This window comes from Diabrotica virgifera, chromosome 7 (assembly GCF_917563875.1).
Source record: "Diabrotica virgifera virgifera chromosome 7, PGI_DIABVI_V3a".
Classification (NCBI taxonomy): domain Eukaryota; kingdom Metazoa; phylum Arthropoda; class Insecta; order Coleoptera; family Chrysomelidae; genus Diabrotica; species Diabrotica virgifera.
The window spans coordinates 15,707,731-15,732,444 of record NC_065449.1 but is presented as its reverse complement, the minus strand read 5'-3'; the positions used below and the strand labels follow the sequence as shown (position 1 = coordinate 15,732,444).

At 32.8% G+C, this 24,714-nt stretch overlaps 1 protein-coding gene across 3 annotated transcripts in view; it reads right to left on the bottom strand.

The window, feature by feature from the left end:
• Positions 1 to 24,714, bottom strand: part of LOC126887968 (stromal interaction molecule homolog) — a 149,322-nt gene that overhangs the window by 77,232 nt on the left and 47,376 nt on the right. For all 3 annotated transcript variants that reach the window (XM_050655927.1, XM_050655929.1, XM_050655928.1), the window contains one exon: positions 8,435 to 8,547. In XM_050655927.1, the coding sequence (XP_050511884.1) occupies positions 8,435 to 8,547 (113 nt within the window). The remainder of the gene's footprint in view (positions 1 to 8,434; positions 8,548 to 24,714) is intronic.

Sequence of the window (24,714 nt, the reverse complement as noted above, 5' to 3'; positions counted from 1 at the left end):
ATCGAGGAATCCAAAAAAATCCCTACAATGACACCTCTGCAACGGCAACGAAGAATAGATTTTTGTCAACTTTTTCGAGAAGATAATTTTAATAATGTCTTTATATCTGATGAAAGTTTTTTCCAGCTTGATGGAAATCATCTAAAAGCCCTATCAAGAGAAAATGTTACCGTTCAAATTTCCAAATTTCCCACTAAAATAATGGTTTGGGGAGCAATATCTCAGCATGGTGCTACCCCTCTCTGTATAGTTAATGGTACTGTTGATAGTGCGAAATATTGTGACATCCTAAATGGGTTTCTTCTTGAAACGGCTCATGTTTTATATCCAGAGGGGTGGCGTTTTCAGCAAGATAATGCAAGATGCCATACTTCTGCTTATACTCAAGCTTGGATCCAAGAACACGAATTGGCAACAATTCCGTGGCCAGCAGCATCTCCAGATCTTAGCCCCATTGAAAACATATGGGAACTGATGAATATTGAAGTGGAACGAGCAGCGCCACGAGATAAAGAAGGTTTGATTCGGTCAGTTTTATAGGCCTGGAACACCATTACCGAAAATTATGGCCTTGACCTAGTTTCGGGTGTACCTGGACGTTTAGTTAAGTGCTAAGATTTAAATGGAGGTTGTATAAGTAAGTAAGATGAATTATTTGTTGAAATTTTATATTTCAAGTGATAGAAATAAATACCGTAAAATTATGATTCTGCTTTCTTTTTTCCGGATACTTTCTAGACGGACTAGATAATGACATTTTAAACTCAATTATTGAAACGATTTGGCATTTCTTAACTATAATACCCCATGGTTTGTTTACTTACTTCAAGTATTTGGATGATACATTAAAACGAGAGTAGAACTTCCAGAATAATATTGTTTCTATGAACTATGAATAGTATCTCTAATATGGTGTATATTTCGCACTTAACTTACAAAAACTATTAAACATGATTTGAAGGTGTCCTTGCAATTTATTATTTTAAATACGTGTACACACCTGATATATAACCAATTAATTATTGTTCAACTAACCTTCATAGACACAGCTCATAATATGCTTTTAGAAAAATTAATAGCATGCATCCATTAATCCATGCATCCGTCATATTTTACTGCTAGATCGCACAAATCTCTTTTAATCGTCAAAAAATCATTATCGACACTACATAGGTTCTCTCGCCATTGCTTCTGATGTGTGTCATCGAAATTAAACAAAAGAGTGTTGTTACACAATATCTAACATAATATTTAGGTATTAAAAAAACTAAAATACGAGGATAGTTCATAAAATTGGATCTCAGCTAGAAGGAAAACTTTAATAAGCGAGCTGACAACACAAAACAGTTGCTATATGACAAGCCGGGTACCGAAATCACCATGTAGTCCATGTAGATAGATAGATGATTCAATTAGTGTAGGAAACAGAGGTTGAACCTCGCAAAATGGACACAAGTCCGGTTTTATTTTTTTTTCTGGTATATCAAGGGTGCTTATTATGAGACTAACTTCTTCTTAAAAAATTTCGCCCCGGAACCCCCCTTTTCATCGCTTTAAAGGGGGTAATTTGTGGTTTTATCGAAACGTAGCCCTTCCTGTACGTTTTGCAATAGGGTTTGCAATGCTCCATCAATAGGGTTTTTCATAAATATATTGTTATTGCAACATCCATGCGGAAACTACCCCTATCCTTGAAAATAAACTGCAGAAACTACTCCTATCCCTTGGCAAGCATGTTTTTACGATTTTCTCGTTACCTATGCATTTTTTTGAAACAACAATTATACAGAATTAAAGATCACGAACTTTAATAAACGAAACTGGAGACCAAAACAATGAAATAAAAAGACGTATCGAAATTGCCAGGGCCACCTTCATAAAGATGAGAAAATTCTTCTGCAACAGAGATATAAGCATCCCTCTACGATTAAGAATGCTAAGTGGCTACGTATTTAACACGCTATTATACGGTGTAGAGGCCTGGACTCTCAAACAGAACAACATAAAAAATATTGAAAGTTTCGAGATGTGGTGCTACCGTCGAATGCTGAAGATAAGTTGGGTTGAAAGAATCACAAATCTTGAAGTAATACGAAGAATAGGAAGAGACCCAGAAATTTTATTAACGATAAAACGAAGAAAACTCGAGTATTTGGGTCACCTGATGAGAGGTCATAAATACGCATTACTTCAAAATATAATGCAAGGAAAAATAGAAGGAAAACGGAATCCAGGCCGTAGAAGAATGTCGTGGATGCGGAATTTGAGAGAGTGGTTTGGCTGCACCACTAATGAACTTTTTAGGTCAGCTGTAAACAAAGTCAGGGTAGCCTTGATGATTTCCAATCTCCGATAGGAGTGGCACAAGAAGAAGAAGAAGAAGAAGAAAGATCACTATTTGCTCTACAAATAAGATCCTATGCATTTCTTTCGTATAAGCAACCGTTACGGCACACTGGCGCCGTAAACCTCAGAAATGCTTTGGCGGGCTCCAGTTTTTGTTTTTTTTTCGTCACCTATTTATTTTATTGATAACGTACTTATGGAAAATAAAAGAACAGACTGTCTGCTACACATTATGACTTATTCGTATTTTACTTTCTTTGCACCATAAAGCCACAGGGGTGGCCCAAAATAATTTTTTTATTATTTTCTTTATTAATTCTCCTTTTTATTGGGGTGGTTCCGGGGAAAATATGGGGGTGTATTATACAAATTTGTAAATAATGCTTGCACATGGGTAATCGCTGAAAGTTTTTTTACTCTAGCATAAGCGGTTCATATGATATAAAAGGGGGTTTTTTAAAATATAACACTCTGTAATTAAAAAATGGGCAATTGCCCTGAAATGAAACATATACCAAAAAATCAGCCACCTATTTGTGATTAATTGCCGCAGGGTTTCTTCTTGATTTTCATTATAGTTAGGGAAAAATAATTTTTTTTAAACAAAAAACAATAAAATCCTTTATAAAAGGTATATATTTAAAATCACTAAAAAGGGCTACATCACAGAACTAGTTTTCGATTGGTTGACTAATCATCATCAGTGCTTACGTGAAATTTACATGCTAACCACCAAGATATATTTTTACAAAAATATGTGGGTCATAGCCCTTTACCAAGTGATCCGTCAAGGAAACATCGGTTAAAAATGCTAACTTAAGCATGGATGTTAGAAATATTTCGTTAATAGGCTCCATAGGCTATTGATTTATGTACTATAGAAAGGAACTACAACGTTAACGGGATTTTATTATTTCATATGGTCAATGAATCTCTATATATAAAAAAACCGCGGAGTGCTACCATTTAAAGGGGTGCGTTTTTGAGAAATGGGTGAATTAGTCCCTGGGCATAGGTTACATTAGGGTGAGTTCTATGCACTTTTGGTACAAACATGTCTATATAAAAATTGTTCCTGGTTAAATTTCCGATCTAAATATAACTTTTTAAAGTCAAAGATACTTTTTTTTACAAAAATATATTCAAAAGAAAAAGCACAAAGAAACCCAAAAGAAAGACATTTTGTTTTTTGTCCCATAACTTTTGTCCACGGGGATATAGGTATAGACATTGCTTCACAGAAAAAAAACTTACATATTTTGTCTTTAAAATGATGTTTGGTAGAGGTCATTAGGATTTACAGTTTTCGAAATATGATTTTTCAAAGTTCGCCACTCACAGCAATTTTGGGTAATTTTCCTTGTTATTTCGCAAATATTGTTCTGTAACTTTTTCTACGTAACTTTAGGCATATGCAATGGTACATGTAAGAGGAATAGAAATCAATTACCTTTAAAATGTTCTACTGTATAAAGTTGTACGACTTCTTTTAAAGTGGTTATCTTTTTCAAGACTTTATACTTTTAACGAGTTTTTATATTTTTTACGATTATTTTTTAAATTTCCCATTATAACTTTTTTTTCTTCTACATTTAGGTATATATTATATAATAAAAAGAAAGCTTATTCTGTTTACTTTAAAATGGTGTGTTATAAAAAATTCTAGGATTATTTTTGAATAAGATATGCTTTTTCAAAATGTAATAAGTACTTGCAACGATTTTTGATTTTAGGATTATTTTTTAAATTCCTCATTATAACTTTTTTATGTGATTGTGTGTTATGATTGAATCTTATTTTTTATAGGTAACACTTTGGATCTTGGATCCAATTGACTCTGCCGGGCAAACTTCAAAATATGGATTAATTCAAATATTTACTGTAAAAGCTCTTGCACTACAAGCTTTGCTTGAAAAAATAGCATGTAAATGTACCAAAGGATGTACAAAAAACTGCGGTTGTAGGAAGATAGGAATTAGTTGTTCAATATTCTGCAAAGGGTGCATGTGCAATGGTACTAATTGTGGGAACTCTAAGATAACTGAGGTGTCAGAGGAACATATTGAAGCTAATGATAACGAAGAGATGGACTTTGATTTTAAAAAATTTTTAAATGACAACGTTTAAATAATTTTAACTAAAGTTATGTTTTCTAAGACTAATGTTAGTCTTAAAAAAATTGCTGTGAGTGGCGAACTTTGAAAAATCATATTTCGAAAACTATAAATCCTAATTACCTCTACTAAACAACATTTTAAAGAAGAAATATATAGGCTTCTTTTCTGTAAAGCAATGTCTATATCTATATCCTCGTGGACAAAAGTTATGGGACAGAAAACAAAATTTCTTTTTTTTGGGTTTCTTTGTGCTTTTTCTTTTGAAGATATTTTTGTAAAAAAAAAGTATCATTGACTTTAAAAAGTGATATTTAGATAGGAAATTTAACCAGGAACAATTTTTATGTAGATATGTTTGTACCAAAAGTGCATAGAACTCACCCTAATGTAACCTGTGCCCAGGGACTAATTCACCCATTTCTCAAAAACGCACCCCTTTAAATGGTAGCACTCCGCGGTTTTTTCATATATAGAGATTCATTGACCATATGAAATAATAAAACCCCGTTAACGTTGTAGTTCCTTTTAGCTATCTTATTTTGAATATAATCAATAGCCTACCAGGTAACATCTGAGCTATGGTTGAACTCGTTCACATATTGACAGTATGGCAGCAAGTGACTGCACTTCTAGCTCTATCTCATAGTGTCTTACCATCGATTTTTCGAAGTGTTTTCATCTCTGCCTACTATTTCTAGCCTAGCATTCTTTTTGTTCTTTCTGTATCAGGTCGTGTTTCTGCCGCGTATGTCATTATTGGTCTAATGACTGTTTTGTAAGTTCTGCCTTTCACTTATTTTCCGATTTTTTATTTCCCCATTCAGGCTACCTGTTTGCTTTATTCACCTGATCATCTACTTCTGTTTCGATCTAGAAACAATGTGAAGCCTCAGAACCTTGCTAAGGTCTTATAATTTATTTAAGGCACCCACAAAATCTCATACTAGCTTAGAATTAACTCATACTTAAGCGCTGCCTGGGTATCTGTGAAGATGACAATTGTGAAGGATTGATGTCATTTCTCCCTGAGAAATTGTGACATCCTTAGATAGACTTACTGACTATTGTCAGCCCTATGCGCCTGGCTTATGTGATGCTGACTATGTAATAATTTGTGCATGACAGATGCTCTGTATAAAGATATGAAGTGGTGGCAGATTCAGTAAGACTTCCAACACCACTGCAGGAGTTGTATTTATGTCATAATACACAATGTCCTAGACAGTAAAAGTCTTTTCTGGACAGATTTTTGAGATCATCTACGAAGGTTGCCCAAACTAGAGGTGACAGAACTATTCCTTATAGACAACCTCCCCATGCTCCTGCTTTGACGGTTGCTTTATCCAGAGTGGATCTTATTAGCAAGATGTAGAAACACTACACAACAGAAGAAGAGAAGGAAAAAGATTTAAACAAAAACTACAAAGGAAATCCATCTTTTTTTTTTTAATTAATACCAGAAGATTTGTTTAACCAACAAGACAAATCCACAAGTTGAGGTCTAGAATATAAAAAAGTGCATCGTTGTTCCCTCGAATGCTATTTCATTCGTTCATCTGCGCAGACAAGCAAAATCTCAGACTTGTTTCTACATTTGTCCTTTGCACCCTATTTTCCAAGATGGTGGCTGGAGGACAAAGGTGGCGACCCCAGAAACTTAAACTTAAGCCACCTTAAGCTTACACTTACCCCCCCCCCACACACATATAAAAATAAAATCAGAGTTCTCCGAAAAATGCTAAGGCCGCTAAGGCATAAAAAATGTAACATTTCAAAGGACTAAAAAGCTTTTTAAGGGGCTATCCCCGTGTAAAAGTACGAAATTCATATACTTTCTTTGGGAATTTCTAAAATAAAAAGTACTGTACTTACCAATTGTTTTGAAAATTTGCATGAGCATTTATTATAAAAAGAAGTATATGTAAAACAATTGTCGGGTATAATATCACAAGAGAGTGAGAATAAATTGAAAATAATGCGACAGTTTTTCGAAAATTTGTTGTCTGGCAATAGACACGAGAGCCCGCAGGGCTCGTGTGGCTATTGCCCAATGACAACAAATTTGAGTAAAATGAAGCATTATTTTCTTATTTATTCTTACTGTTTTTGACATAAGCGATTAAAAATTGAAAAATTGAGAAATCGGCCATTTTTAACCTTCAAGAACTATGTGAAAAACTTAAAATTTGAATGTTGCCAAAGTAGGTAGATATTCTTTAAACATGGATTGATGAAATCCCGAAGAGTTTTTTGCAATACAGTGTTCAAAACTCCTTTGTTTTTTAATTTCTAATCACGCGTGCGCGACACTATTTTCCACCGTTGCATGTGTATACAGTATGGTGCAAATGAAAGGAATTAATTCGTTATTTCGTAAACCGGCGACTTTAAAGAAAAAACCCGAAACAGGTCGATTTTTATTTTTAAGTTATGATATTGTGGCATATATGGTATACTAGTGACGTCATCCGTCTGGGCGTGATGACGTAATCGATGATTTTTTAAATGAGAATAGGGGTCGTGTGGTAGCTCATTTGAAAGGTTCTTCAAGTATCTATTCAGTAATGTAAACATTTACATAATTATTTATACAGGGTGTCCAAAAAATGAAGTAGAAGGACACCCTGTATAAATAATTATATAAATGTTTATATTACTGAATAGAGAATTGAAGAACCTTTCAAATGAGCTAGCACACGACCCCTATTCTCATTTAAAAAATCATTGATTACGTCATCACACCCAGATGGATGACGTCACTAGTATACCATATATGCCACAATATCATAATTCAAAAATAAAATTCGACCTGTTTCGGGATTTTTCCTTAAAGTCGCCGGTTTACGAAATAACGAATGTATTCCTTTCATTTGCTCCATACTGTCGGTGGAAAATAGTGTCTCGTACGCTTGATTAGCTAAAAAACAAAGGAGTTTTGAATATTGTATTGCAAAAAACTCTTTGGGATTTCATCAATCGATGTTTAAAGAATATCTACCTACCTTGGCAACATTCAAATTTTCAGTTTTTCACATAGTTTTTGAGGGTTAAAAATGGCCAATTTCGCAATTTTTCAATTTTTAATCGCTTATATGTCAAAAACTATCAACTTTAGAGAAATGTCACTAAAGACCTTTTCTGTTTGGAATGATATCCAAAAAACCTATAAAAACTTTGTTCCATGCAAAAAAAATTATTTTAGGAAAAAAACAAAAAAAAAACAAAACGTTTAAAATTTTTGACCCACTTTTGGTCCTGGCAACATGCAAATTTGTTAAAAGGGGTCCTTTTTGAGTAAGATTGTGCAAAAAATCCGAATCAGAATATTTTTCCTAGCGGATGTGCAGTGGCTTTCTGGACTAAAAGTGATTATTGAAAAATAAGTTATTTCCTATACCATCAACTAGAATTTTTTAAAAATATTAAAATTTGGAAAAATGAATTGTTGAAATTTTTTTTTAAATTAGCTAAAGTATTTTCAGTTTCAAAAACCGCCAAATTGACATTTTTTATCCGATCAAAAAACCCCTAGTTGATGGTATAGGAAGTAACTGATATTTCAATAATAACTTTAAAATTTTATTTTATGTTTCAGAATCTCTATTGGTCCCAATTACTGCAGCAGTGGAGCTATGTTTTTATTTTCACGGTGCCAGTTGATGGCGCATAAATCGTTTAATTTTTAATATTTTTTTATGAAAATTGTTTTGCCTATACTTCTTTTTATGATAAATGCTCATGCAAATTTTCAAAACAATTTTGGCACAGTACCTACTTTTTATTTTAGAAATCCCAAAAAAAGTATATGAATTTATATATTCATATACTTTTTATACATGCAAAAAATTTATGAGCGAACCTCGTAATGTATGTAGGTATATATTTTTCATGGTATTTAAACAACATAATAAGTTAGCCTAAATCATAACATACACACTAATGAACACATTATCAATAAACGTTGATCATACCTTTCGGTGGTCCGAAAAGGACAACATCCATAGCCTTCAAGGCAATTTTTTGTTTGTGGATGGGGTCTTTAATGCCCAGGACGGTTAGGTAGGCCGCATTATTGACGGCTAATCTGAAAAAGAACGGAAAACGGTAAGAAAATTATAGTAATTTGTTTGTCATGTTGTTTGTTATTTTGTTACCGTTGAAATCACAACAAATTACTATATTTGATGGGCATTTAAAAATACAAATGAACACTCAATACATCTTTTTTTTACTATACGCATTTTTTTATTATTTTAATTTGAATCCGGCTTCAATTCTCAAGATCTAACGAAGGAAATAAATATAAGATTTGTAATACGGCAGAAATACGAGATGTACTCGCACACCTATATAAACTCAACATTTTAAAATGTTTAACAGTCTTTAGAGACAATAATAATTTTTAAGTAATGATTAAAGAAAACTGCTTTCCAATCAGAGTTATAATGAAAATGCATCTGATGTTGTTCTGTTGGTTGGTAAAGGGGAATAACATTGATATGATCCAAGACATAATTGTGTGGAGAAATGCAATTAGGGAAGCCGACCCCGCATAGGGATAAGGCAAAGAGAATGATGATGCATCTGTTGTTGATCTGCTTTGCATAAAGCCAAACTGATTATCTGATAGTTCGGTTTCTTCACTATCCGTCTACCAATTACTCTCTTCCAATATTGCTTCTCCATTCATCTGACATTTGTAAGGAAATAAATATAAGATTTGTAATACGGCAGAAATACGAGATGTACTCGCACACCTATATAAACTCAACATTTTAAAATGTTTAACAGTCTTTAGAGACAATAATAATTTTTAAGTAATGATTAAAGAAAACTGCTTTCCAATCACAGTTATAATGAAAATGCATCTGATGTTGTTCTGTTGGTTGGTAAAGGGGAATAACATTGATATGATCCAAGACAGAATTGTGTGGAGAAATGCAATTAGGGAAGCCGACCCCGCATAGGGATAAGGCAAAAAGAATGATGATGCAACTGTTGTTGATCTGCTTTGCATAAAGCCAAACTGATTATCTGATAGTTCGGTTTCTTCACTATCCGTCTACCAATTACTCTCTTCCAATATTGCTTCTCCATTCATCTGACATTTGTCCAACCTCCATAATTCTATTAAATTAACATCTTAGCCAACTTGTAGCTGTCTTTTCTATTGCTTCCCCAGGAATATCATCTGATTCCTTTATTTTTGGAAGTGCTCGTAGCCCTTCCTTGTTTGTTATGTTGGTTATCATTACTGTTAAGGTATGTTAAACAGTAAATGGTTAAGTTCAATTAGTTACCACTATAAACAGCCCGGATTAACCGATAATAGTATAAAAGGCCCGGTTTCAGGTAAAATTTATTTTAGGCTTTATTATGGGAGTACCGTCTAGTCAGTGTTAATTGCAAAATACCAACTCTGTCTACCTCGGTGGCTTATCGCTCCGGGTGGGTCTTAACAATGGGCCAGGTCAGATAAATTTAATAATATTTACGACCGCACTAATTGAATTCAAACCATTTACTGTTGAACAAACCATACTAACTTCGTTAACTCAACTGAGTTTCTGTCGAATTCTTCATTTAACAAACTACCAAAAGTACTTTTTCCATCTCTTTTTGACATCTTTTCGTGCATTCGTATTTTATTATTTTTATCTCGGATATTTCTTAGTCTGTTTGGCTATTTTATATATCTTTGTTTCTCCTTCCCTGGTATCAAGTTTACCATATTTATACATTTGTATACGTTTCTCCTTTAGCTTTTACTACTGCTTCTTTCGCTTCCTTTTTGGCGACTGCATGGTTTTGAAGATGGGTGTCAGACCTATTTTCTCTTGTTTAGACGGTTTATATAATTTCCTCTTCTCTTTTACTTTTTCTTGAACTTCGTTTGACCACCACCAGGTCTATATATTTTGAAACTTCTTTCCTGACGTTTTTTCAAGTATTTCAATAGCAGTGTCTCTGATGATACTGGCCATTTTCCTCCAAATTGTATTAGGAATTCCTTTCATGTTCCAACACTTTGTTTCTACTATTCTTGCCCCGAATAGAGCTTCTTTGTCGTCTTTGAACATCCACCACTCTTTTTGTGGTCCTCTCCGATATTTTGGTTTAGTTTCGGTGTTTTACGTCGATGTTCAGCACACGATTATTACCTTGCAGTCCTTACTTTCATTTATGTAGGGAAGGACTACAAGGTAACAGTAAGAAAAGCTTATACCGATATACCTATTATAATACAGAAAATTGCCGAAAAAGTAGCTCAGAACTTAGGAAAACAATTGTCCATTCAGAAAAGAGAGAAGAACCTATATCGCAAAAATCACTTCAAGATCTAATCACTGAAATTCCATAATTAGTTCTTCTTCTTCTTTTTGTATAGACATGACTGTCTGTTTTTTCAATGTGCCTCTAGTAAGTTGTCGTTCCATCGTTTTCGTGGTCTTCCCACTGATCGTCTTCCTATTGGGGAACCGTCTCTCGCTGTCCTGACTACCCTATTTGTTGTCATTCGGCTTATGTAGTCATTCCATTCTATTCTTCTGTTTCTTACCCAGTTATTAATGTTATCCACCTTGCATCTCCGTCGTATATCTGTACTTCTAGCTCTGACCCATAGAGTCTTACCATCGATTTTTCGAAGGGTTTTCATCTCCGCTGTTTCGAGCAATCTTTTTGTCCTCTCTGTGTCGGGTCGTGTTTCTGTCGCGTATGTCATTATTGGTCTGATGACTGTTTTGTAAATTCTGCCTTTCATTTTTTTCCGATATTTGTATTTCTCCATATTGTGTCATTCAGGCAACCTGCTTCTCTGTTTGCTCTATTCACTTGATCTTCCACTTCTGTTTCGAGCCTTCCGTAGCTAGATAGTGTGATGCCTAGGTATTTAAACTACATCACTTGTTCTATTAGCTGACCTTCCAGCTCCAATTTACATCTTATTGGATCTGCTGTTATAACCATGCATTTTGTCTTTTTTTGAGGAAATTAACATGTTAAATTTTCTGGCGATTATGTTGAATTGGTGCAGCATACGTTGTAAATCATCTTCACTTTGAGAGATTAGTATTGGATCGTCCGCATAGCAGATTATTTTAAGTTGTTTTTCTCCCATTTGGTATCCTTTTTTAGTTCTTACTTTTTTTAGGGCAGTCAATGAGAGCAAGAACAGGTTATTACCTCCGAATTCTATCCTACGGCATGGATTTTAATGAAATTTTAGGAATAGCCTGAAAATATCTCCTTATTCAAAGTCTACTCTATGCCGATGTGTGCTTTTGTCTTGGGGGCGGTTCCCACCCCTTCTCGGGGGGTGGAAAATTTTTTGGTTAAACAACTACGGAAGTTGCTAGAGAACCTAATTCTAAGCAAAAACTGTTCTATAATTTTTTTTCAAAAAATCACTACTTCTTTAGTTATTCGTGGTTGAAAATTGGCAATTTTAATTGAAATAGAACACCTTTTCAAACGGTTTTTTGCGAATACCTTAAAAACTATGCATCTAACTAAAAAAATTATATAAAACATTTTTGTAGCTTATAAAATAACAAAGAGATTCATTCCTTCCTGAATCTTCTAGTTATAACACAAAAAGAGATATGGTAAGTGAAAAAACTTGATTTCTTGATTTTAGGTGTATAGTGCCACCAATACCTTTTATTGTGCTTGAAAAGTCCTTTCAAATAAGCAATATTAAATATCGATTACATTCAAACTAAGCGAGATATGCTTCAAAAAATTGATGACTAACGAATTTTAAGAAAAAAATTGAGAAGTACATTTAGCCCCTCATCCACAAGAATTTAAATGCTTCGTTTTCCTTCTACAATACATTTTACTACAGTGTTATTTTTATGTTCAAAAAGTTGAGCGGGTTTAAATGAATGGTTTTTGAAAAAAATAAGATCAAATTATAGAGCGCATATTTAAATTTTCTTAAAAATCTTCCTTTTTCTCCATGTAACTTGAAAATGATAAGAGACACTGTTATAAAAAATAAAATCAAAATGTTTATCTAGAAGAAACCTACATTTTTGTATGGCATCTTTTTTTTTGGCATCTCTTATCATTTTCGAGTTCCATGGAGAAATAGGAAGATTTTTAAGAAAATTTAAAAATGCGCTCAATAATTTGATCTTATTTTTTTCAAAAACCATTCATTTTAAACCCGCCCAACTTTTTGAACATAAAAAGAACACTATAGTAAAATGTATTTTAGAAGGAAAACGATGCATTTAAATTCCTGTGGATGAGGGGTTAAATATACTTCTCACTTTTTTCTTAAAATACGTTAGTTATCAAATTTTTTACAGTTTATCTCGCATAGTTTGAATGTAATCAACATTTAATATTGCTTATTTTAAAGGTCTTTTCAAGTACAACAAAAGTTATTGGTAGCATTATACACCTAAAGTCGACCGTTTCTCTGTTATTTCAAGTTAAATACACTGATTTGAGCATGCACCAAGAAAACAAGTTTTTCACTTACCATATCTCTTTTTGTGTTACAACTAGAAGATTCATAAAGGAATGAATCTCTTTGTTATTTTATAAGCTACAAAAATGTGTTATATGGTTTTTTTAGTTAGATGCATAGTTTTTAAGGTATTCGCAAAAAACCGTTTGAAAAGGTGTTATGTTTCAACGAAAATGGCCAATTTTCAACTAGGAATAACTCAAAAAGTATTGAGTTTTCGAAAAAAAATTATAGAACAGTTTTTGCTTAGTATTAGGTTCTCTAGCAACTTCCGTAGTTATTTAAGCAAAAAAATGTCCACCCCCGAGAAGGGGTGGGAACCTCCCCCAAGACAAAAGCACACATCGGCATAGGGTAGACTTTGTTTCTTGGGCTATTCCCTACTTACTGTGACAATATCACGTAAATCCATATTGTAGGATGGAATTCGGAGCCACATACCCTCATTGACTGCCCTATTTTATTATTTCGTGCATGATCAGGTTGAACAATAAAGGACTCAAGGAATCTTATCCCATTGCCGGCTTCAATTGGGTCAGTTAGTTCATCTTCCACTTTTACTTTTATTGTGTTGTTCTGGTAGATGTTTTCTATCGTTTTAATTATTCCCAGAGGTACCTCTCTCGAGTATAACAAGTGGAGAACGTCCTTTAATGTGACCACCTCAAATGCTTTCTTAAGGTCTACGAAACATAAATATGCCGGTTTGTTGTATTCCAACGATTTCTCTTGAACTTGCGTCATTATAAATAAAGCGTCAGTGCATGACCTTCCCGACCTAAAACCTTGTTGTTCTTCTGGTAATGTTATAATTTCATTCAATTTGTTTGTTATCACTTTTGTTGTTAATTTTAATGTTCTGTTTAATAAGTTAATCCCTCTGTAATTCTCCGAGTCTGATTTGTGTCCTTTTTTGAAGAGAGGTATTAGGATGCTTGATCTCCATTCTTGTGGTATTCTGTTTTGTTCTATTATTTTTTGTATTAGTTTTAATAGTTGTTTAGTTAGATCTTGTCCTCCGTACTTTAGGAGTTCGTTCGATATTCTGTCCTCTCCTGGAGATTTTCTATTTTTTAATTTTCTTAATGCTTCATTTACCTCTCCCTCCTCGATGTTTATTTCTTCGTTTGTCGTAACTTCAGGTGTTGGTGGTTCATTATCGTCGCCTTTAGCAAATAGAGATCGGAAGTAGTCTGCCCATGTTTCCTTCTGAGTGTGTTTCGCTTTTATTAATTCGTTCATCTCCTTTCTTTGCCCTCTGATCATTCTCCATACTTCTTTTTGTGTTCTGTAGAAGTCGTGTTCCATCTGTTTTGAGAAACTCTGCCAGTGCTCCCTTTTTATTTGCCTCACTAAAGTATTCGTTTCGTTTCTGATTCGTTTGTAGTGGTTGTATGCCTGTTGTGTTTGTTTTGTTCTGTATTGTAAAAAGGCTTTCTTCTTTTCTTCGCATTTTATCTCAACTTCCTCTCTAAACCACGGGGTTTTCTTCTTTAATATGTGAGTATTCGTTACATTTCTCTCTCCAAGTGATTCTGTTGCAGCGTTGATTATATTATCTTTGAGTTTTTGCCAGCTTTGATCGATGTTATCGTTTTCTAATATTCCATTCTCAGTAATCTTCTCTGATATTCTTTTCCTGTATAAGTATTCCGTGGATTCCGTATGTAGTCCTTCGACTTTAATTTTTGTTTGTGTTGGTGCTGCCCTCTTAGGTATGAAATATTTTATAATGATTCCTATTTTACATAATACTAGGCTATTGTCGCTACCTACATCTGCTGAGTTGAGGCATCTTAATTAGTTCTACAACATTATTTTTCCTCCTAATGTGTTATTTCTACGAAAATTCTCTCCAAACCCATTTATCTAACACGTTTTGTTAACGTGAATCCAATTTACCCAGTCTAATAATGTTCTCTGCGATAAAAAATTCGAAACTAATCCAAACAATTATCTAATACCCAATGTCAATGACGCAATTACGTAATCCATTATACTGTATTAAAATATATTATTAATAAAACAAACAAATTTTACGGCATGGTTGCTGGTTTCCAAAGAAGAACGTAAAAATTCAAAATTCTTTATATTCTCCGAATAATACATACAATGTAATTAAATGTTTCTAATAGTTCTCATTAAATTGAGTCTTGTAATAAAATTGTGTGGGTATGAAATGATACTGACTTTAATTAAAAATGACATGAATGTTTGTTAAACTTGGTATTGTTTGTTAATGCTTTTGAATGAGTTTTGCTATTTTATTGTTTGATTGTTTAGTTCGTGAGACAAGTGGATTACCAGTGCTTTTAAAAATCTTTGAAATCGTTAAAAATACGTTTTGAAAAGCCAGAAATTATCGTTAGAGATTGATGGGATATTTGCTATAAATTATGAATGCTGTTCTGAAGCTATTTCCTTGTGGCATTTTTATAATAAACTATTTTTAATGGGAAATAAACCACAATTTTATCAAAAAAATGATTTTATTAACGTTTCGAAGCCCAAATCGGGTTTCGTTGTCAAAAAAATATCAGTAGTATTTTGTATTTTGACAACGAAACCCGATTTGGGCTTCGCAACGTTAATAAAATCATTTTTTTGGTAAAATTGTGGCTTATTTTCCATTAAAAATAGTTTATAAATTATGAAATTTATTTATATCGTACCTATCAACTATTTTTAATGGGAATAAGCCACAATTTTACCAAAAAAATGATTTTATTAACGTTTCGAAGCCCAAATCCGGTTTCGTTGTCAAAATACAAAATACTACTAAAAACAAAATAGTAAACAAAAATGTTGTTGCTAAGTATATGAATTACATTGCTCACAAATCTTACAGTTTCAGTTAAAACAAATTAACCCATTATAGGGCAGCGTTCTATTTATAGATCACTGAAAATTTTTCCATAGATATAAAACTTCATCATTATCATCAGTGGCGTTACAGCTCTTTATAAGCCAAAGCCTTCTTCAGAACAATCTTACATTGGCCCCTGTCTCTGGTAACTCTTCTCCATGCTCTAATTCCAATATATTTTAAATCAGTTTCTATGTTGTCTTGGTACCGATGTCTCGGTTTTCCTCTTGCTCGTTGTCCTATCGGCCCTCTTCGGCCAAAAACATTTCTAACTATGGCATCTTTCTTCCACCTGATTACATGCCCTATTGGCCATGAGCCGATGGGTAGAGGGGATTTGACAGCTTTCTCCAGCGCTGTTAGTGGCAGTTTTGTGCATTTATCTGATAAATTTAAATGGCGCGCCATGGGTAGAGGAGAGGGGATTTGACGGTTTTCGCCACAGCTGTTAGTGCAACGTTGCCACATTTAGTAGATTTCTACTTTTTTGGTAGTTTTTTGATATTTTTTAAAAAATTCTAATAGTAGGCAATATTTTTTAGTAGATTTTTGGTATATTTCAACATTTTCTTATGACTAAAATAAAATTTGCTTTTTAATAGTATTTACCCCATTTCTAAATTAATTTTTAGACATTTTGTTACAATTTCCCAATGTCATTACCGAAAATAAGATTCAGGGGTGGGATTCTGTGTACAATCCGCCGACCGCTTTCTATCAATGTCAATATATTTGAATTTTTAGTTTTAATTCAAATATTTTCTTGTTTTACAAGTGTCACTTCAGCATCAACTAGCAAAACTAGAAAATAATTCAATTAAAAATAAAAATTCAAATAATTTCACGACAATTGACATCGATAGAAAGCGAAGTGTAGATATCTACAGTGCACGGAATCTAGCCCCAGGACGTAGATGATGAATATTAAACAGAAATGAAACTGGATTCTGGTGTAACAAACTTGCAGATTTCAAGTAGCAGTGCAATCAGTACCTATTTCAGGTGTTATTGAAGAGTTCTGGTATTCGGTGGTCGGTGAGCCTGTTAGAAGCTAACGATGGAAAACTAAAATATCTAAGGCCCGGTCTTTTCACCTCCGAATAAAAGTTATTCGGAGGTTATTTGACATATTTACATGTAATCTGCCGGATAAACTTCCTAATAAATATTTATTCGGAGGTGAAAAGACCGGGCCTAATTATAATATATGTAACTTTGCAAAACAACAAATGTTGTGTTTGCGTGTTTCTAATGTAAAATGCGAAATAATTGTTTGAAGAATGTGATCCAGATATGCAGATGTTAAAATCAGTGGATGACAAAATATTATATATAAATATTAAATATGAAACTGATAAAAATTAATTATAGTTGGTCATTTTGTTCCCCAGTTAAAATATAAAAAAGTTTGATTTTTGTTTACAAACAGTCATATTAATTTCTAGTTAAACTCCCTCTGTGGCTCAGTAGTAAGAGCGCCTACTTTTGGATCGAAAGGTCCGAATGGTCGTGAGTTTGAATTTCACCAGGGTAGAGAATTTTTCGTTTATTATAAATTAATAAATGAAAATAGTTTCTATCCTTGGGGGATCGGTACCCACCGGAGGGACCGCAGACGTTCGGATACAATTAGCGTCTCTGCAAAGACAATGACATCGACTTTCCAAAGTAACAAGACACTTACTCAACACACACACTACACATAAAGTCTACTTTACACTACATGAAACCAGTGCCAATAAAACATAAACACACACACATTTATCACGTGATTTATCATATGATTTTGCCCATGACGAGCCGCATGACAATGCTTATGATAAAACACAATGCTTATGGCAAAATCATATGACAAATCACACAGTGTAAACATGTAAATTTTACTCCATGACCAAATCATATGACAAATCACATGATAAATCATGTAATGTAAAGTCGACTTAACACTAGCTACCTAATTGGTAAAATCCACTGTACCATCACCATGCCAATGCCCATTAGTTGTCGAGGCATAAGCTAAATAAAAAAAATTTCTAGTTAGTCAGCTGTTATTTTTATTATAAAAAGTCATAAATTATATACAAATATATTAATAAAGTTTTATAGTATATTTTAGTTTTTGATAAGTAGATTTTAGTAAGCTAAACTTACAGTAGATTTTCTAAATAAAATGTGGCAACGCTGTGTTAGTGGCAGTTGGCAGTTTTGTTTTGTGCATTTGATAAACTTCACAAACTGAAATGGCGGGTAATATGGATTTTTCAAAAAAGAAAACAAGATATTGCAGCTGTTGTATTGATTCATGTAAAAATATTGAATATAACAGTACTGGATGCAGTTATTATATTCGGAAACATTGCGTACATGTCCTGTATCAACTAAATCCTTTTCTTTTTTGGTGTTGCTGATTGAAATTGGATATCATGGGAAATAAGACTGAATCCAGTATAATGTTTAATATCCATTTTGATAGAATTCAAACAAATTACAATTCATACAAATTGCAAATTTTAATAATCAAAGCAGTAAGCACACAAAAATAAACAGAGGTTTTCTCAATGGTCTCTTGCGTAAGCAGTCATCCAGTCTCACGAACTTATATATTAAATATTAAAATTATAATGAATAAAATAAAAAAACATAATTAATTTTACTATTAATTCTGTGTATTCGTTTAGTAATCAGGTTACAATAATATTTCAGTTCATAATTTGTGTCTTTCTAGATAAGTATCTATTTTTCTCGTTTTGTATATTTCACATACATAAATTTTATCAGAAAAGTATAAGTTTCAAACCGCGAGATAGCGCTACCGTCGAAACTCACAGCCAATCCTTATCCATCTAAGGCGTGCTACCTTGAGGCTACGGCTCCACGGGCTGGAAATTGACGCTAGCAGTAGCCGCAAAACGAACTTAAGGTTCCGCAGAACGGAATAGGAATAGCCGAACTGTACCGACTACAGGACTTGTGCGTAGTCGGTTCAGTTCGGCTATTCCTATTCCGTTCCGTGGAACCTTAAGTTCGTTTTACGGCTACTGCTAGCGTGAATTTCTCGCCCGTGGAGCCTTAGCCTAAGGCTGTTTTATCGGTGCACCAAAACCTAGGGATAGTGTTTTCTCTGTTATTTACCGACAGAATGTCTCGAAATTTGGACACGTTGTTCGAAATTATGTTGCCTTTAAAATGATGGTTTTACTTTTTTTATTTTTTTGAAAATTCTGTTGAAAAATTAGATTATAATGTTTAACGTTCTATTATAACCAAACTTTTTACTCCCATCACTTGAAAGAGTTTTTTTTTCTGTAATCGTTGATTTTTTTTCACCTTTCTGTGTCCAGTAATAATCGAGAAAAGCGTGTTCCAACTTTGAAGAAAATTTGCTAAAAATATTGAAATCTAATAATGAAACGAGTTACGCAGCATTGGCGCTTAGTTTCATCGTTATCGCCTTCGTGACGATAAATCTCATGAACGTACGGTCAGTCGGTCAGTTCGCTTGAATTATTAGAATCCATTTCCAGTTATTCATTCTTGTATTTTCTTCATCAACTTGCTTAGGGTCGATTTCTCATACCTTCGGTAATCTATGGTTCAGTTGAACCAGGATCACCGGTGATCTTCGGTTTTGTTTGGAATGCATTTCTCATTGCACGTTCATGTCAGTGCTCGTTTTACAGCTTTCGAGAAATGCCAATAGATGGCAAAAGGTAAAAAACTGTCGCCATTTTGAACTACCGTTTTTATGCTGTTTTTGGATAAAGTTAAATTGAAGTATTTATAGTCAAATAGTCATTTTAATAATTATAAATAAATATTATAAAAACAAAAATAATGTTATCGTTTATCGTTAGGCTTAATATAATAAAATAGAATATATTTATATTATGACAGCGTTTGTGTTAATACAACGCATGCGTAGTCCATGAAATCATCTGAACTGAGTTCTGAAATCTTTAAACTGCGGAATTCCACCGTTCAAGCATCGTTCAAGTTTAGACTACCATCGGTTGAACGTGCGAATTGAGAAAGACGATTTTGACTTTAAACTGACGTTTACTAGAAGTTCAGGTTAAACTGGAGTTGAACTCGATATGAGAAATTGGCCCTAAGACGTGCTACCTTAATAGTCTAGGCGCCAGAGGCCACCGCACAGTGTTCAAAATTGAAGGAAACGTGATCGAAAATCCAAAAAAAAAATAAATCTGAGAATGCCGAAATTAAGGGGTTTGTTTGTACTACGCATGATGCAACTTTTCAGCAAAAATTTATTTTTTAAGTTTGTTAGGGCCAGATGTATTAATGATCAAAAGTACAAAATTCAATATAATTTTATACATCAAATTTATATCCTCAGAATATGCATTTTACTTTGATTATTACTTCATTTCTGTGGATAGCTAATGTAAAAGTAATTATTGGAGATAAAAATACATACTTTAAAGATTAAAATGATATAGTTAGCTTCACGGAAAGGTGATTATAATTTTGATATAATCAGCTGTCTAAAAACCTATACAATTTTTGATAAAATTAATGTTTGACAGCGTATTACGTTTATTGTGCCATCTTGTGCCACGTTAAATCCTTCACTAGATGAAAGATTACAATGTAAGGAATAAAAAAATATATAACACAAACTGCGGAAAACTGCGCAACTGAGTACATGGCGCATTGCATCGAGCGCTGCGCGCGTTATGAAGTAGTGTTTTTGCTTAATAGAGAATATATTGTAAATTAGTTTTATAAATAGCTATATTAACAATTTATTGAAGTTATATTTCTTTAGGCGCGATTGGGAAAAATGTTGGGATTTGGAGTAAATGTAAATGTGCGCGGATTCATCAAAAATTGTTAGCTCTACTCGCAGATACGTTGTAGGGTTTTTCAACGCTTCTTATTTGTTTCGAGCTTCCGTCATAATCTGTCGCATAAGCCGTGTATATTAATACACTAAGCAGCAAAATTAACGCACCACCTGTAAAATGGGACATTTTTGATATCGCGAATTTCTTAAACATCTTGTCCGATTTAAGTTATTTAATATGTTATAGCCTTATTCTTTAACAATATCTCCGTAATAATATTGTTGCTAGACGGGTAAGATGTCATTGTATACCGGGTGCACCAATAATACTGTTTTTTTTTCTAAAAGTATTGAGTATTTCTTACCACTCATAACACTGTTAAAAATATATATACAGGGTGTTTCATTAAGAATGTCCAATGTCTGAGTTGTAGATTCTAGACCTCGAAATATTAAGATTTAACCAAAATCACTTAAATAAAATATGGCTCCTTACAGAGTTACAGAGTGTGTTATTTAAAAATTTAAAAACTATGCTCAGTATTTTAAAACTATTCTACGTATCCTTCTCATACTTGACAGACAGTGTAGGTGCTATACACCCTATGACATTATGTTAAATATTCGTTTCTAGTTAGTCCCAGAGGCGTATGAGATAGGGGACAGTGAGGGGTTGACCCTTTCCAATTCCTACTCCACTGACGGAATTTCCATTTTATCGCAATTTTTCGATTCTCCAATACTCGCTATGTAAATAACATACTCCTCACACCTAACGATAAAATTATTCGTTTTCGAGATAGTTGAACTTAAACAAGTAACGGCACAGATATTTTGAATAATGTATTGTGTCGCTTAATTTTAAAATATCTCGAAAACTTATGATTTTATCATTAATAATGAATAATATACTCTTCAGTCTTAACGATAAAATCATTGGTAATAGAGATACTTGAAGTTTAAAATTAAGCGGCACAATACATTAATTAAATATCTGTGCCGTTACATGTTAACTTCAAATATCTCGAAAACTGATGACTATCGTTGCGAATGAAGTGTATGTTATTTACATAGATATTATTGTAGAATCGAAAAATTGTGCTAAAATGGCATTTCCGCAGTAGCGTAGAATTTGGGAAGGCTCAACCATTCACTGTCCCCTGTCGTACGCCTCTGGTAATAGGCAGAAACGATTGTTTAACATAATTTTATAGAGTGTACAGTACCCACACTTTTTGACAAGTATGAAAGGGATACGTCAAATAGTTTAAACCAATGAGCAAACATATTTTTTAAATTTTTAAATAAAACACCCTGTAACGAGCCACATTTTATTTAAGTGATTTGGGTTAAATCCTAATATTTTGAGGTCTAGAATCTACAAATCAAATTGGACATTCTTAATGAAACACCCTGTAGAACGATATTTTTTAAGTAATTCACCCCCTAATGAAGGGATGAAAACTAAAAAAAAACGACCCCTGTTATAATGTACTCGTTATACGGTATAATACCTCAAATATTCCAAGTTTTCAGCCGGATCACTTTTACAGTTTAAACAAATTTAGTTTCGATCACGTTTTGACCAATTTTGAACACTGTGCACCGTGTCCTTTTCAATTCTGATGGACAAACTCAACGGTTTCTTATGGAATTTTGGCTGCTGATTACGAATTTCGAGGGTGGATTTCGATCTGAGTGGTCAAAAAATTGTTATAAACAATTTAATTGTTTATAAGGCTCTGGGCCCATAAACTAAAAGAGATAAAAAATATTTCAAATACAATTTTTTTCCTTAATAAAAAACGAAGAAAAAACGGTCACTAAACTTAAATCCAACAATTAGAACTCAAGATATTGTAAAATTAGTGCACAATGCAAATTGCAAAATAAGTATTTTTCGAAGCTTTATCGATCATAACTCGGCTTCTACACATGCAAATGAGCCTTAGAAGGTCTCATTTTAAAGCTTAATTAATAGGTTCCAAATAAAGTGTTAAATTACTTCAACTTCATTTGTTTTAAAGTTATACCCGTTTGCAGTTATAATTTTCTTTAAAAAAATGTATATTAATTTGTTTATAAGGGTTTCAAAAAAATATGAACTATAAACATTTATACTTTAATTAACAATAATGATAGAAATATTCAAAAGGAATAATTTGAGCTTATGAAAATGTTCAAGTTTATTTTTGACTAAGATATCGATATTTTAATGGCGCGCTATGAGGCGCAAGATCTGCTCACAGGCAAATGAGCCAATAGATGATATCCATATAAAAATGGATCGAGTTCTTTTTCAGCATTATCATTGCATATAAAACGAGCATTTGACTCACAATATAATGTGGCGGTGGCGGCATACACACAATTGACGTGCCTTGATGATACTGCAAAAGAACTAGATCCACTTTATATGGATATCATATAGATAATTAGACTCTGAGGCCCCAAAAAGTTTTAGTTTTACTGCCTACAAGAATAGAGTTAGTACCACCATGGAACTGTAAAAATTGCTCTAATGTGCAGTAAGCACAAAAACTGCTATGCAGATCTAAAAAATCTGAGATTCCCTGCATATCTCGATGCAGATGCATGAAAGAAAATGTTTGTAAAAATAGTATTAATAAATAATTTCAACTTACTTTTTAGTTATATTTTTGAAATATTGGTTTTTAATGTTTTTTTTCTCGTTTAGTACAAAAAATAGAAGAGAAAGTAAATAGAATGAAAGGTGATACGAGGTACAATATGATGATTTAATTATAAGAATTATTAAGATTTGATTAGGATCTTCAAAAATGAAAAATGAAGATATCGTATATATACGTAGAAATTATAATTTGCATCGAGAAGCCTGAAACTTTACGTGGTGAGCCGATCTTGCGCCTCATAGCACGCCATTAAAATATTGGTATCTTAGTCAAAAATAAACTTACGAACATTTTCGTAATCTCAAATTGTTCCTTTTAAGTTTTTCTATCATTATTGTTAATTAAAGTATAAATGTTTATAGCTCATATTTGCTTGAAACCCTTATAAACAAATTAATGTACAGGGTTATTCACTATATTTTGACCCCCCTGTAAACTGCTTCATTTACAGAATTAGAAAAAAATGTTAAATACAAAAGTTATTCGATTTTTAAATTATGATTTTTTCACATATATATCATACTAGTGACGTCATCCATCTGAGCGTGATGACGTAATCGACTATTTTTTAAATGAGAATAGGGGACGTGTGCTAGCTCATTTGAAAGGTTATTCAATTCTCTATTCAGTAATATAAACAATAAGATAATTATTTATACCGGGTGTCAAAAAAAATTTTTTTAAATTAAATTAATTGACACAAAAAGAAGAATGTATGTAATTTATTTATTTCAAAATACATTCTACTGCTGTCAGAAAACAGAAATAAATGTTAATTGAACAAATAAACATTACTTTTCACTTAAATTCAATGTTCAAGCTGCCACCCATCTGCCTCTTGGCAGTTTAAACATTGAATTTAAGCAAAAAGCAATGATTATTTGTGCAATAAACTTTTATTTCTGTTTTCTAACAGCAGTAGAAGATATTTTGAAATAAATAAATTACATACATTATTCTTTTTGTGTCAATTAATTTAATTAAAAATTTTTTTTTTTGACATCCTGTATAAATAATTATCTTAATGTTTATATTACTGAATAGAGAATTGAATACCCTTTCAAATGAGCTATCACACGACCCCTATTCTCATTTTAAAAAATAGTCGATTACGTCATCACGCCCAGATGGATGACGTCACTAGTATGATATATATGTCAAAAATCATAATTTAAAAATCGAATAACTTTTGCATTTAATATTTTTTTCTAATTCTGCAAATAAAGCAGTTTACAGGGGGGTCAAAATATAGTGAATAACCCTGTACATTTTATTAAGAAAATTATAATTTCAAACGAGTATAGCTTTAAAACAAATGAAAATAAAGTAATTTAACAAACTTTGCTTGGAAGCCTATTAATGAAGCTTTAAAATGAGACCTTCTAAGGCTCATTTGCATGCGTAAAAGCCTAGTTACGATCATTTTTTACTTATTTTGCAAT